The 16,080-nt window shown below is 47.4% G+C and overlaps 1 protein-coding gene across 1 annotated transcript; it reads left to right on the top strand.

The window, feature by feature from the left end:
• Window positions 1–4,360: 4,360 nt before the first annotated feature.
• LOC308417007 (stearoyl-CoA desaturase 4) lies at window positions 4,361–14,883 on the top strand (the record flags this gene model as incomplete). The annotated part of the gene is made up of 6 exons (XM_080912096.1): window positions 4,361–4,510; window positions 4,844–5,111; window positions 8,051–8,181; window positions 9,169–9,374; window positions 11,296–11,528; window positions 14,684–14,883. The coding sequence occupies 6 exons, from the start codon at window positions 4,361–4,363 to the stop codon at window positions 14,881–14,883; spliced, it is 1,188 nt and encodes a 395-aa protein (XP_080768222.1).
• Window positions 14,884–16,080: the final 1,197 nt, after the last annotated feature.

The raw sequence follows: 16,080 nt of genomic DNA, 5'->3' as shown, positions 1-16,080 counted from the left end.
GAAACCCTGTGTTATGTCCAAAAAGAAAAAAGAAAGAAAAGGAAAATAGGACTGGAGGAATGGTGCAGTGGGTAAAGGATGCTTTCCAACAAGCTTGAGGGCCTGAGTTCAATGTTTCTTTTGAACTTAACTAAGATAAGATCACGCTCTGCACTGATACTGCTTGATGAGTGCGTGAGCCCATCTGGCCTACCAGCCCGTTCTAATGTTGTCCTCCGGTTTCCTTGTTTATGTCATAGGCTTCCTTTCAGTCAGAGCTAGTAGCATAGCCAGTGAGGGAAAGAAGGGTTACCTTCGATTTCATACGTGAACGGTAAGACTTAGTATAAAAGGTTGAGGCTGAAAGTACCTTTGCCTTTTATTCCCCAGGGACGGGGACAAACTGAAAAGGTGTGTGTGTGTGTGTGTGTGTGTGTGTGTGTGTGTGTGAATGTGTGTATGTGTGTGAACATGTGTGTGTCTGAGTGTGCCCCATGCATGCCCTATGCAGGTACAATACACGTGTGTGTTGAAACCAGATGTTGGTGTCAGATGCCCTCCTTTTTTGCCTTGGTTTTGAGACAGACAACTGGTGCTCACTGGTTGGCTTGTCTGGCTGGCAGGCCACACACCCAGGATCCTTCTCCCTTTCCCCCAGGCTTTCTAGGCCTGGGATTAGAGGCATTCCCGGTCACTCTTTGTTTTTTATATGGATGCTGATGTCTGGACTCAGGTCCTCATGTTTAGGCAGCAAACCATTTATCCAGTGAGCTATGTGCCCAGCCCCTAGTTGATCTTCCACACTTTGATGAATAATTAACTTAGTCTATATGTCTCAGTTTCAGGGTGCTTCTGACTTCTGAGGTTGTCTGACTTCCATGTGTTAGGTGAAAAGATGAAAACACACGAATGAAATGAACTAAAGAAATGTCAGTTCAGATCAGATGCCCTCGGTGTACTTGAGTAGCTCACAGATTCTCACAAGGACAGCATCTCTGCCCTACAAGGCTGCAGGCTGTATAGCTGGGTCATCCTCAAACCCAGGTCAGAGGTTCTGTTTTTTACAGTGTTCTTAAAAAGGAAGAATGTTGACTGTAGAGATCTTTCTTTCTTTTTCTTTCTTTCTTTCTTCCTTCCTTCCTTCCTTCCTTTCTTTTCCTTCCTTCCTTCCTTCCTTCCTTCCTGTCTTTTCCTTCCTTCCTTTCCTTTTTTTTTTAAAGATTTATTTATTTATTTTATGTGAGTACATTGTAGCTGTTTTCAGACACACCAGAAGAGGGCATCAGATCCCATTACAGATGGTTGTGAGTCACCATGTGGTTGCTGGGAATTGAACTCAGGACCTCTGCAAAAACAGTCAGTGTTCTTAACCACTGAGATATCTCTACAGCCCTATAGAGATCTTTCAAAACATACACAACCAGACTCTAGGTTCAAGTGTTCTGTTTCCTCAGCTGAGACCTTCCCTGGGTATGTGTGAATTTTTAGTTTAGACCTTTGTGTTAATATGAGGAGTAGGGATTTTGCTTGTGGTTGTTTTGAGATAGATTCTCACTATGTGGCTCTGGCTGGCCGGGAACTCACTGAGTAGACCAGGCTGGCCTCAGAGTCATGGACATCCAACTGCCTCCCAAGTGCTGAGGGGGATTTTAAGTTTTGCTTTTGAAATAGAGTCTGGCTTCGAAACCCAGGGTGTCCTTAAGTTGCTGATCCTCCTCCAACCTCCTGACTGCTGGGATTAGGGCACTATCACAGGCCCGATGACATGTGAGATTGAATTGTTTGACCTAGTTGCTGAACACCCATCTCCAACTGTGTGTCAGAATGTCACGCTGCTCTTTCATTACAACAAAACCCATAAAACAAAATCTCCAGCTATTCTAGCTGAGGCAGAGGGATTCGATGTTCCAAGCCAGCCCGATCTACATAGTGAAACCCCTCCAAAAACCAAGGGCTGGGGAATGTAGCTCAGTGGTAGAGCACTTGCCTGTTATGTACAAGGTTATGAGTTTAATTCCCTGTGTGGACAGAAGTACACGCAAACAAAAGACACAAAAATCTGCCCTAATGGAAGCTACGGAAGAAAATAGTTTCTCGGGAGTGGGAGAATACTTGATTTGATTGGGTGCTGACAGATTGTGCTTCAGAAGAGTCCGGGTGACTTTCAGGCGCATAAGTGTCAAAGTTTCTATTTCTCAGCAGTAGGTAATTCCACGCCTACTTTCCCTGCTACTTCAGTAGGTTCCTCCAGCTTTCATTTACAAGTCACATTTCAAGCAAATTATGATCCTCACTGGTCCTGCATCACATCCGGTAACTCATCTCTCTTCTCTGGGAAGTGATCATTGAATAATTAATGTCTGCAAGAAATTCCATAATGCGCTAGCAAAAAACCAAGGAAAGGTCAGGCGGGGTTCCTGCCACTCGGAAGGCTTATGGTTTACCGGCGATATGGACTTGCAAACCGTTTCTGTTATTGTTTGTTTCTTTTGTTTTTTTTTTCCAAACAAGATTTCTGTCCGTAGTCCTGACCATCCTGAAACTTGCTCTGTAGACCAAGCTGGCCTCAAACTCATAGAGATCCACCTGCCTCTGCCCTTTCAAGTGCTGGGATAAAAAATGAACAGCACTATGCCCAGTACAAATAATTCTCAATGGAGCTTTTAAAATAAAACTGTAATTAAAGCAATGTATGTGGGGAAGCCAGAGGGACGTGGGCGTCCCTCACCATTTGATAAGAGGGGGAGAGGCTGGAGGGGCCATGGAAGCTTTCGCAGAGGAAGAAGTTGGTCATGTTTGCCCTCAAACAGTTTCCTTTGGGGGTTGGGGAGATGTCTGTCTCAGGAGCTCTAGTGAAGGCAAATGTCTGTAGTTACAGCTTTTTCACCCTGCCTCTGAGCTAGCGAAGACATGCTGTGAAGTCAGCACCGTTTCTGAGCTTGGGTCCCAGCATCAAACCTACTATGATCAGTTTCTTTCTCTGTGAGTCACTGGCCCTTGGGACCACAGGCAAATTATTTGCTCTCTCTAGTTCAGCTTCCTCCTCCCTAAAAAATCATAGGTCGTGGACCATGGAGAGACTTAAAACTAGACCTTTTGCATTAGTGTGTAAAAATCAGTACTTCCTCACTCTTCCTAGTTCACACACAAATGTTTACACCTCTGCTGCCTGTAAACGCCTGACCGAGATTCCTGCCTTTTCCTTTCAGAAGACTCCCAGATGCCGACCTGATGGAAGCCTCTCCAGACCTCTCTCGCTGCCGCAGATGTTCTGGAGACAGGAACACAGGGAAGGAATTAGATGCTAATGTCTGGAGGTGATTGTCCCCTGTGAAACACGTCCTGTGACTGAGCGTGGGCTCAGACACTCAGCCCTGTGCATGTGACTCTGTGTATGAGTTGGTCAGAGCATTCTGGGATTCTGTTGAACATCCTGGGCAGGTGGGTGGGGAAGAGCCACCCCTAGCCTGTGGTGCTAAGTAAGAAGGCAAGCCGGCTGTGCACCTGCTCTTGTCTGGAGATCTGGGGGTGGAGGGCCAGTCCCCTCCCCCTCCCCTCCTCCCCCTCCCCCTCCCCCAACACCTGGTGAGTGGAAAGAAAAGGTGGAATTGTGATGGACACCAATGAGGTGTCCCCACTGTGCAACTACCCCAGTGTGACACATTTGTCAAGCACCTGTGCTCGTCCTGGGCTTGGACTTCACTCTCACCCCCGCACTCAGTCTTCTCCCATTTTGAGAACATTTTCTGCCCTCTATGAAGCTTGAGAACTGGACCCTAGCTTCTTCCAGCCAAGATGCTGGCAGGGACCTGGGGTCCATAGAGATGAAACCAAGGACATTGGCAAATAGGGGTGTCTGCCAGCGCCACAGCAGATTTCTGGGTGCCAGAGCAGGGAAAACAAGAGAGTGACAAATTCCTCTGTTCAAAGCTTGCCAGAATGTAGAAATTGTCCGTCTCTCTAGGAATGGGGACAAAGGTGGCTCTCTCTTAGTGTGTGCAGTATCCCAGAGTCTTGTCTTAGGTGAGTGTAGGCTTTGGTGGCTGTCCCCTCCCCTCTCTCGCCTTCAGCTTTCCTCTCATGGGGCTGCCTTGACAAGCCAGCTCTGAACACTTAATCCCTTGTTGGCACATGAAGCCCATCTGAGCAAACACCAGACATTGTCACCAAGTGCCAGCTCTACATCCCCTTTAAATCCTAAGCCCGGAAAGAACCGCACACAGCAGGACCAAGTGGCAACACCTGTACAGTTAGCTGGGTCCCCAGTACGCACAGCGCACAGTGGCCTCTGGACTCCACACTTCATCAGTCCCCAGTTGCTGCAGACCTGGGCCCTGCACTCCCTGACTTCCCAACAGGATCCAGGCCTCCAAGGAGCAAGATGACAGCCCACTTGCCACAAGAGGTCAGCTTTTCATCAATGACCTCCTACTACACGGGATCTTTGGTACCAGGTGCCGACTGTGGAGAGGCCAGAGTTGAGAGCCACAGAGACCTCTTGGATGTCTTTTTGGATTTGGATGACCTTCAAGTGAGGGATGTGGTATTTATTTTGTCAGTTGACTTTAAAGAAAAGACCCCCCACCTACCCATACAGCCAGTACCTTTCTACATGTATGTGCATTTTCCTTTGTATGTTGCTTAAGGTTACCCCTTCACCGTGAGGTTTTATTGTCAACACATTATAGGTAGTTTCTGGGAAGTTCTTTCTGCTCCATTTAGTGCATCTGCACTCTGTCTTCATATGAGATAATGTGAAGACACTGGGGTCTCTGCCTCTACTGCCCTGGCTGCACTACAGGAGAAATACCCCCTTTGCTACCCTGTGTATTTGTTCTTGATTCTTCACTCCCTCTCATTGAAGATCTCCAGCAAGTGTGGCACCACCACCATCGTAGGATCTCACTCCGGGAGACAGGAGGATGGAGAAGAGCAGGTGCCCGTCCAGTCAGAAGACGTTCATCCTGAAATGAGAGAAGATATACACGACCCCAGCTACCAGGATGAGGAGGGGCCCCCGCCCAAGCTGGAGTACGTCTGGAGGAACATCATCCTCATGGCCCTGCTGCACATGGGAGCCCTGTACGGGATCACACTGGTTCCCTCCTGCAAGGTCTACACCTGCCTCTTGGGTAATCCCCCAGCCCCTCTGTCCTGGGCCAGCACCCCAGGTTCCTCCCCTACTCTTTAATACGGTAGACTCTGATTCTGAAACGTAGCCTCTCTCTGTCCAGACTTTTTTTTTTTTAAATCTTCTTTTTACTTCCTGAGATACTGATAACTAGCTTGGGAACCAAACCTCATGGGATTGGGGTGCAAGAGTGTCAGTTCTGGGGGTCCTTTAACTTGGATGTTAAAGCCTCTGAATGGTGGAGGGACAAATGGCAAAGGATTGGCAGTCTCCAAAAGAGCTTTTCTGTCCAAAAAGCTTCCTGACTCAGTCAGTATTGCCTGCAGCAAGAAAACCAGGGCCCTCGCTGGGAGGCTTGGGAGCTTGAGGAGGGTCCCAGGGGCTATGTGCTCAGTCAGGAGACGGAGTCAAGTGAGACTATTCAGAGGGGCCCACTGGAGAGGAAGGAACAGAAAGGGGTTACCCACTAAAAATATTTGTACATGATTCTGGTCAGGACAGGCTTGTTTGTCCCAGAGAAAAATGAGGCAGGCTCCTCATATGGGTCAAGTACACAGGTGTATGGCTCTGCTGCTGTAGGTCAGTCCTGTCAGTCAGCAAGATGTTCTTAAAATGAAAAAAAAGAGGGTTCAGAAATGGGTGACATTCAATTCCCTGGACAGCCAGGTCCTGCCCCTGTCTCTGGAGACCATGTAAAGACAAAGGCCCAGATCCTTCTAACACCGGTTCTGCTGCTTCCTACCCATCTCCCCTTGCCAAAACTAGCCAGGTTCAGGGAGGAGAAACAAAGAAGTTGTAACAAAGAAGTTGCCATTGTGGTAGCTCAGCTCCTTGGGGGTCTGTGGGTGTGGGCTGGTGCAGGACTGACCCCTGGACCCAAACATGTGCTTTCAGACTTGCCTCCAACTCCCAATTCTTCAATCAGGGAGAGAGGAGGGGACTGTGCAGGCCAGGGCCCCTTGCTGTCTTCTGAAGAACGGTGAGCCAGGGACCCCCTCTGGAAGACAGAGGACTTTCCGGTAGCTGCCTCTAGGAGGGTAGTGATGTAGAAGTTGGTTGCCTGGTGTTGGCTATCCCTGCCCTCTGTCTGTTAGTACCTGTAGCAGCTGAGCTCTGGTCCTTGGAGCATCACCTTAAAGATTCTATATGGGCCAGGGAATCCCTTTTTCAGTACTATGGTTTTCCCAGGTACCAAATGGGGGACAGCAGAGCTTTGTTGTGAGTAAGAAGGTCATGTCATGTTCCTTAGGCTAGCTGTGTGCTTTCCCAGTCTTTCTCCTAACTTGGATGCTCTAAGAGCCTTTGGTCCTGTAGGGGTAAGGTTCTAAAAGAGGAAAACCCTCCAGCCCACTTTTTAGAACAATGCTAAAAGCTGTTGCTTAATAACCACCAAGGACACAAATAGACCTTGCCTGGAGGTTATGGAACTAAGCTATTTGAACTGAGATTTGACAGTCACAGGGCTGAGAAAGAGACCTCACAGTGTTTGGGTTCTTGTCTCAATTCCCTTGCACATACTGCAAGAGAGTTGGAAAAACCAATGTCCTAGAGACACTTGTGACATAAAAATAACACAGGCACTTTTGGGTGCTCCTCTAAGGGCCCCTGCTTTGGCCAAAGCTCTGCATTTCCTCCTGTGATTGCAGAATCCTGGCTCCCCTGTGGTTCTGAGTCAGATCATATACGTGGGAGGAACTCAATTTAAATCTATCTGGAAGCAGAAAAAAAATCACTTCTGTCTGGTCCCAGCTCAGAGAGAATATGGCCAGAACCTTCCCTGCCTGCACACTGGCTCTATTGCCTTTGTAGGGAGCCCAAGAAGGAATGGGATGGTTTAGGAGAGGGAAGATGTTGTTTGGAAAACTGGTACTTCTGGCTTACACTAGAGAGTTTATACAATGTATTTTGACTTCAAGCTGAACTATACTCCGTGGCCTCCCAGGAGCCATGGTTTCTAGCTGCCTATAGGAGTGAAGCATGCTTGAAAGTCTCCTCTACACCCTCATGGGCATAGGGGAGACATAGCCTTTGTCAGGGGACAGAGTAAGGATAGTCTGTTTCTTTCTCTGTTAACAACGGAACCTCCTAAGCCTTTGACTTCAAAGACAGTAAGGTAGGACATGATAACCATCCTTAGTCTAGAGTGTAGCTATAAAAGAGTTGACTTTCCCTGATATAGGCACCACCAGCTTCCAACTTTAAGAAGTACCCAGCATTGTACTGGCAGTACATGTCCAGATTGACAGAGGGACATGGTAGAGGAGAGGTTTGGGATCTCAGTGAAGATCTTGGAGGATGGATATCAGGGCTGGACCAGTGCCTAATTTACAGGAAATGGGGCTTCAGCCTATGGCTACAGTATGATTCTGGAAAAACCTTAGCCCTCTCTTTGATCTAATTCTTCAAGATGCAGTGGAATCACACCTACACCCCAAAGTGTACAATGATTATGGAAACATTAATATTCTTGGTAAAGCTTCTGTGCAGGGCTGACTCACCCTGATACAGGCATGTGTCTACCATCATACCAAAATGTTCCTGCTGGTGGGTTGTTGTAATTGATCAAACCAAATTGGTCTGGTTGCTATTTTTCCAGGCACTGAGGGCTAACCTGTGGCCCTGAACAACTTAGATCAGAGGAAGGTCATGGTTGGTAGGCTCAGGGTACTGCTTCCTGCAGATAGACAGTGAGAACCCTGCTGCCTGTCTTGATTTCTGGGGCTTCTTAGCTTATCTCCATCGATCGATCGATCGATAAATAGATAGACAGACAGACAGACATAGAGATTGGTGCATAATGCAACTACTCAAGTGTTCAAAGCAAAGGATTCTCACTAACCTCTGAAGAAGCAGCATACTAGAGAGTCGGCAAAGGGTCCTCACACCCTTGGACCGATAGGACCAGCAATGGTTGGTGACTCTCCCGCTGTCTCCTGACAGGAGGATTCTATAACCTTGTTGCCGGGTTGGGAATCACAGCTGGGGCTCATCGCCTGTGGAGTCACCGAACCTATAAAGCTCGTCTGCCCCTGAGACTCTTCCTCATCATGGCCAACACCATGGCTTTCCAGGTAAGAGCTGCTCTGTTGTCACAAGTGTATTCGCAGTGCTGAGGGCCTAGCATAGATGAGCCCATTAAATTCTCAAAATGTCATAGGAGATTGAGCCCCGTTTTGCACGTGGTCACTAAGATGTTGGACAGGCAAACACTGATCCATAGATCATCCTGGGCAAGTCAACGATTGAAGTTTGCTGAGGCAAAAAGTTATAGCAGAAAAAAGTGAAAGTAATAGGGGCCTATTATTGCTATTAGACTTCAGCAGTGAGCTTAGGATAGCTCATGGTGTGGGGCTTAACCTTCAGTAAGAGGAAATCAACCAGTCCTCTGTCTCCACATGACAAGATACTTGCCTCATACGCTAATCATTTGTACCTTCTGACTTATTCCTCAAAGGCTCCTGGTGATGGTGGGACAAAAACCAAAAAGAGACATTGGTACAGTTTTGAAAGGATAGCAAGAGTTACAAATAAACCAGAGGACGCTTGGGAAAGGGATGAGGATCGTGAGTTACACACTGGCTGTGACCCTGGGCTGGGTAGGCTGTCATTTGTAAAGGCATCACAATGGCAGCTATCCCTGTACCTTTTTATCAGAGCAGAATCCATGTTCCCAGAAGCCCTTACTTCACAGTCTCTGCACCCAATGACTAGGCATTCTCTGAGGAGCCTGCCTCACATTCCTTTCTACGAGAACTAGTGTTTCTTGCCTTCTTCCCCTCTGGGCTTCTGGACTTCACTGTCCCCATCCCCTCCACCTGCCATCTCCCCATCATGGAACCAAGGGAAGCAGCTGTGTGATTCCTGGGCCTGGGACTGTAACATGTGCCTCTGGGGCAAGTGTGTAGGAGAGAGTGCCAGACAAGAACTCCTTTGGGTCAGAGTCCTGAGGATTTTGTGAGTTGGGCTGAGAGTCCTGGAACCTTGCAGACATCTAGGCCCTCACATGCCCCCAGGAGGACATCTTTTCTCAATACCGAGCTCCTCTTTCCTGCTTCCAGAATGATGTATATGAATGGGCCCGAGATCACCGCACCCACCACAAGTTCTCAGAAACACACGCTGACCCTCACAATTCCCGCCGTGGCTTTTTCTTCTCGCACGTGGGCTGGCTGCTCGTGCGCAAACACCCGGCTGTCAAAGAGAAGGGAGGAAAACTGGACATGTCTGACCTCAAAGCTGAGAAGCTGGTGATGTTCCAGAGGAGGTGAGTGGAGGGGGGCGGGGCAGGGGTGAAACCCAGGGCACCTCGCACTTAGGGACTACTTTTTCTAATAGAGCACATTAAATAAGATCTGAGGGGATTTACTCTGTTTGCATGCTCACAATCATTTTAAAACACAATGCTCCAAATGTCTCATGGGCCCACAAACACAGATTACTGCTGTGGTCCTTTCTCACTGAGATACTTCCATAAGAAACAAATGTTCATTGACCTAGAATAGTCATGGACACAATAGGGGGAGCAATGGGATCCTTCTCTTCAAAAGGCTTCTATCCCAGGCAGGTATGTAAGGGACCAGAAGCAAAGCAGAATACTGTCCACCGTGCAAGGTTTGTCCAGACCAAGACTGCTGGGAAGAGCCTGTGGAGAAAAGCAACCTTTGAAACAACAGTGCTTCTGATGCATGTGTGCTTGTGCATGTGTGTGTGTGTGTGTGTGTGTGAGAGAGAGAGAGAGAGAGAGAGAGAGAGAGAGAGAGAGAGAGAAAGAGAGAGAGAGAGAGATAGACAGAGACAGAGAGAGACTGAGGGAGACATAGCCACACACACACACACACACACAGAGCGAGAGAGAGAGAGAGAGAGAGAGAGAGAGAGAGAGAGAGAGAGAGAGAGTGCTCACAGACACACAGAGACAACACAAACACAGCACTTGAGACTAGATAAAGGAGAGGGAGGGAGGAAGGGGATAAGAGAGAGGGAGGGAGGGAGGGAGGAGAGGAGAGGAGAGAGAGGGAGGGAGGGGGAGGGAAAAAGAGAGGGAGGGAGAGAGGGAGAGAGGGAAGGAAGGAGGGAGGGAGAGGGAGGGAGAAAGAGAGAGAAGAGATCCTCTGGAGAAGGGCAGCCCAGCCCCTGGGCTGGAAAGTTCAGGGTTGAGGGCAAGGCACACCAGGTAGGGACTGAGAAATGCTGGAAGGGCCTGGAGCCCCGGTCTGCTTCGATATGTAAAATATGCACCTCAGTCCCTTGTCCTCCTGGAAAGAAAGATCTAGGTGGGTAGTAGCAGAAAATGAACACTTGTCACACATTCTGTGTCCAAGGAAGGATCCCAAAGGCAGCTGGACAGAAGCCTAGGTAACCGAAGTTAGCAGATGAACTCGTGGTTTTTTCCTGACCTTTTAGGCCATCATGGCCCTACACTTTGTGAAAAGAAGCAATGGGTTTCCGGTCAACAGACAGACATTCTAACCCACATTCCGCCAGTATTTCTCACCTAACAATTGAGAAAAGGACCCAGAGAGATGGCTCAATGGTTAAGAGCACTGGCTAATCTTCCAGAGGTCCTAGGTTCGATTCCCAGAACCCATATGGTGGCTCACAACTTGTAAATCCAGTTCCATGCAATCTAATGTTTTCTTCTGACCTTTTTGGATACCTGTACACACATGATACACATACATACATGCAGCAAAGCAATCATATATGTGTAAGTGTGTATTTAAGAGTGAGATTTATAGTGTAAGAGAAAAGACAGCTCAGCCCAGTGAATGTGGTCTTCTCAAGTTTGTCCGCTGTCTCTCTACACACTCAGTGTGTTTGCATTTGTCTTAGCTCTGCCCACAGTTACCTGGCAACAGCCAGGTGTGCCTGATTCACTATAAAAGGGGCTACTTGCCCCCTCCTCTTACTCTTGCTTTCTTGCTCCCGCTTTGTCCCCTCGCCCCTTCTCCCTCTTTCTCCATGTGCTCGTGACCAGACTCTACTTCTCTATCTTCTCTCTCTCTCTGCCTTTTTTTTTTTTTTTTTTTTTTTGCCTCTATTCCAGCTCCCCTCCTCATGCCCTGAATAAACTCTATGCTATACCACTGTGTGGCTAGTCCCTCGGGGGAAGGGATGCCTCGGCCAAACATATGCCATCTCTCCTATTTACAAAGCACATCACAGTGTGTGCTCTCTCCATATAGGTACTACAAGCTGGCTGTCACTCTCATCTGCATCCTCCTGCCAACACTGGTACCCTGGTACTTCTGGGGTGAAACGTTTCGACACAGCTTATGCATTATGACTCTCCTGAGGTATGCTATACTTCTAAATTTCACCTGGCTGGTCAACAGTGCCGCCCACCTCTACGGATACCGGCCCTACGACAGGAAGATTGGTGCCCGAGAGAACCCCCTGGTTTCAGTGGCTTCTTTAGGTAAGTCCTCAGCTTACATCAGGGCTGCATGAGGTGGGCTGTTGATTAGGGCCTTAAGGCTAAGTCAGAGAGACCAGATAATAATCTACTTTTACCCTTGCTGTGGATGGTAGGTCTCCACTATAAGAAGAGGGCTAATCTGTTGATTTTTAATTTCTCAAACCATCACCAAATGTGACTGGGTCCTTTTAAATTCTCCTTTCTCGGGCTGGAGAGATGGTTGAGTGGCTAAGAGCACTGACTGCTCTTTCAGAGGTCCTGAGTTCAATTCCCGGCAACCACATGGCAGTTCACAACCATCTGCAATAAGATCTGGTGCCCTCTTCTGATGTGTCTAAGATAGAGCTACAGTGTACTCATATATGAAATAAATAAATCCCCCAGTTGCTTCTGAGTTAGGCTGCATCTTGTTAGGGGCAGAAGATGTAGAACAGAACAGTAATGTCGAAGGAAAGGCCTGTGAAGTATACATAGTGCTTTACAGATGTAAGCCGGCTGCACATATATGAAAAAAACAAACCTATTGCTTAGTTCAGTAGACCTCAACTGTGCCACTGTGGTTTCCCGAATCTTTCTTCAGCTTGTAGGTACTTCCGCCATTATATACACTCTTAATTTGTCTGTATTTGAAAAAAAGAAAAAGAAAACCCCAAACCCTTGTGCTATAAAATTCGGAGATTTTCGGAGAAATGGGGTAACACAGGCAAATGTGTGCCTAGTAAGCAGGGTCCTCAACTCCAGAGTCCTTATGAGCCCAAAATGGCTGCCCGTCTCTGGTTTCATATTCTACTCCCTGTATCTGTTCAAGCCCTGTCACCTCGTTCTTGCCTGTCAAAGGTTTTAATTCACTAACTACTTGCCTCATAGTCATTTGCTCCTGCTCTTTGACAGAGATGATCGTTTTCCATACGTTTTTGCCGGGCGGCCTCTTCCTGTCCTACCTGTTACCCACACGACCGAATCTCCCTTTTCTCTCCTCTCACTCTCTCCAACCCTCCCAGTGTGTGTGTGTGGTGGGGGAGGGGAAGAAGGGGAGAGGACTCTGTTTTAATTGGCAGACAAGAGCCATGAGGTCTGGTTAGGTCTTACTCAGCCTCCCTATGGAGGCAAGTGTAGAAGTTAGCAGTTCTGTGTAAGTACCCAGAGGACAGAAGGAGCGTATACCCAGAGGACAGAAGGAGCGTATATCCCCCGAGAAGTCTTGTTGGGAGTCATTTGGTTAGAAGGAATTCCTTCTCTGTTTTTGTTTTTCTATAAAATGCCCATTACATCTGGGGGGTATTTTGGTCATTTTATTTTTTTAGCCAGGGTCTCAATAGGGTCTCCCATGATAGCTCTGGTTGGCCACCATGTGAATGTCAAGAACTAGATCCAGGCCCTCCGAGAGAGCAGCTCGTGCTCTTAACTGATGAGCATCTCTCCAGCACTTGGGCACATTTTTTAAACTTTTAAAAATGTTTTATTAGGACTGGAGAGATGGCTCAGTGGTTATGAACACTGACTGCTCTTCCAGAGGACCTGAGTTCAATTCCCAGCAACCACATGGTGGCTCACAACTATCTGTAATGAGATCTGATGCCCTCTTCTGGTGTGTCTGAAGACAGGGACAGTGAACTCCCATACATTAAATAAATAAATAAATTTAAAAATCTTTTTAAAAATGATTTAATTAGTATATATTAATTTTATATAATCATGGCTGACATTTTCATGCACGTGCACGAATTCCATCATTCTCGCCCCTTTGCCCTCTTGCTCGCCCCTCTCTCCCCTACTGTTCCTCTTCTTTACAACTAGCCCTCCTTTCCTATCTTCCTGTGTGTCTGTGACCCGGGGACTTTTCCTGTGATGGCTCACAGAAGCACAGGCTGAAAGTTGATTCTCAGAAGCATGGGCACTGGTCAGTGGTGTGGCCCCTGATGATGTCTGTCCTTCTCTCTTCTGGCAACCTTTCACTGTGTATAAATCTTCAAGGAGTGATGGCACCCCGCAAGCCCTTCTTCTTGCCATGGCTCGTGCTGTTCAGCTCAGTCTGGTACAGATCTTGTGCATTTAATCACAACTGCTGAGATTTCAAGATTGCCACAGCCATGCCGTGCCCAGAAGTCAGCATTACATAATGTCCCCCCTCCGCTCCCCCTTCCTCGGGCTCTTAATAGTCTTTCCGCTCTTCTGACTTTCTCTAGGGGTGTTTTTATCTTTAGGGTTCAGTGACTTTTCTTGTTCACTGTCTTTACCTCAACCTAGAAAGGATCAGTATTGTTGAAACCAGTTCAGGAGGAAGGGTCATGAGGCCAATAGGAAAACAGCGAACAGATTACAGACAGTATTTGTAATTTGCAGATTTCTGTTTTCCTTTATCCTGCAAGATGCTCATCCTGGGAGTCTCAGAATCTCAAGTGTTAGAGGGATGTCTGAGTATTGTTCTCTTAGTGCCTCCCCCACCCCAAGGTCAAAGTTCAGAGAACTAGCAGTCAGAGCAGTCTAAGCAAAAGATTGGCTAAGGAAACGCCTGTCAGTGGCCCGGACTACCTCCTGGTAGAATTTGGTGGCTGTGCCAGGTATAGTGGTGCATGTCTTTAATCCCAGCTCTTGGGAGGCAGGAAGGCAGAGAGGTAGATGGAGTGAGTTCTAGGACAGGCAAGACACAGAGAATCCTTGTCTCAAAAAACAAACAAAAAATAATTGGTGGTTGCTATGTACTTCACTGAAACCCCTACTTTCCAGAGAACAGCAGTTCCTGGGGACAGTGAGACTTACTCCATCTAAGAAGCATAGCTACAGTTCTGACCTCTATCCTCTGCCCTGCCCTGACCGCAGACACCTAGGCACAGACCCTGTGGGGCTTAGAGCCCTCTTTCCTGAAGCCCTGATATTTTCCATCATAAAATATGTTACCACAGACCCATCCTCTTATGATTCAAACTCCTCTGACAAAGGTGCTCAGACATGCATGTGTGAGCAGAACCTGTCACTGGTTTCCTGAGACACCTCTGAGGGCATCTATTTTCTTTAGAATACAAGACTGGGGGGTTCATCTATTCACCTCAACAGTAGGATTCTTCAGGGTTTGAGGTACACATCAGCTAAGAAGTGTGCAAAAGGGAAGCAGCAACCACTGAGTCCCCTGACTGCTCTCCTTGCTTCTGTTGCAGGCGAGGGCTTCCACAACTACCATCACGCCTTCCCCTACGACTACTCCGTCAGTGAGTACCGTTGGCACATCAACTTCACCACGTTCTTCATCGACTGCATGGCTGCCCTCGGCCTGGCTTACGACCGGAAGAGAGTGTCCAAGGCCGCTGTCTTAGCCAGGATTAAGAGAACTGGGGACGGGAGCCACAAGAGTAGCTGAGTTTTGGGGTCATCTGGATCTCTGTTTCATAACCAACTGGGCCAAGATTTAATGTTCTGTTAACTACTGAATAATCCCACCAAAGTACAGTCTCTCTCTCTCTCTCTCTCTCTCTCTCTCTCTCTCTCTCTCTCTCTCTCTCTCTCTCTCTCTCTCCCTCTCTTTGTCATCGATTAAGCTCTATAGACTAGGCTGGCCTCGAACTCACAGAGATCTTCCTGCCTCTGCCTCCCGGTTGTTGGGATTAAAGGGATGTATCACCATGTCCAGCTTTGCGAAGTATTCTTCTCAAATGTTCAAGGCAACTCTCCTTTATCACTTCTCTGTCTCCTAGTACCCCATCCCTCACATTGCTTCTCTGAGAAGCAGTCAGTGTATGCTTGGTCTGCCTCCCAAAAGGCTTCACAGTCTTTGTGATGTCTCAAAGTAAGGACCTTCATTGCAGACAGTTCTCTGTCTAGGTATTTGCTTAAAGCTAGCGATACAACAAAACCTTTTAGGAAATGTCTTATTGTCTTTAGTTTATGATTTTCTAAAGGAAAGAGGAAAATAACATTTGCTGTCTTATAAGTGCTAAAGCTGGCAAATCCTCAGGTGGGAAAGCATGCAAAGTTTGTCAGGAGCAGAGGTAGGAAGTACTTGCCAAATAAAACCTCCTGACACTGAGCAGGTAATGGCCATTGAACGTGGCCATGCTAGAACACAATGGAATGTCTCTGCAACTCAGTCTGGTTCAGGCCGAGGAGAAGTAAGGAAAAACCATTGAGTTAGTAGGAAAAGAGATCTCTGCTGAGATAGGGATTTGTTTTCTTCTGTATTGACAAGGAGCTTTGTTATGTTTCCAACTTGGTAAAACAGAAAGCTCACAGAGGGCTTTAGGATGAATTCAGATAGCTTCATGTCCAACCTATTTTATGCTTCTATTAATGTTATTAATTTTCTGCTCTCATAGTGATTGGCAACTACAGCAATCCCAAACATCCACACAGGAAGGACTGAAGCCAGAGTTGGGTCGCACATAAAAATATGTAGACACATGTGACCGCTGTTTAGAGCAAGGAGATGATTCCCCGAGTGTCTCTCTCTGAGAAGGTTCCAGAAGTCTGTAGAACAGAGGATTACTTGGGTCTCCTGTAACTCCTACCTCTGACAAGAGATAGAAAATTTGATGGCCAATATTTGTAAGCGCATCATTAG

This window comes from Micromys minutus (assembly GCF_963924665.1).
Source record: "Micromys minutus genome assembly, chromosome: 2".
NCBI lineage: Eukaryota > Metazoa > Chordata > Mammalia > Rodentia > Muridae > Micromys > Micromys minutus.
Note: the sequence above shows the minus strand (reverse complement) of the source record. Positions and strands in the feature narration are given on the sequence as shown.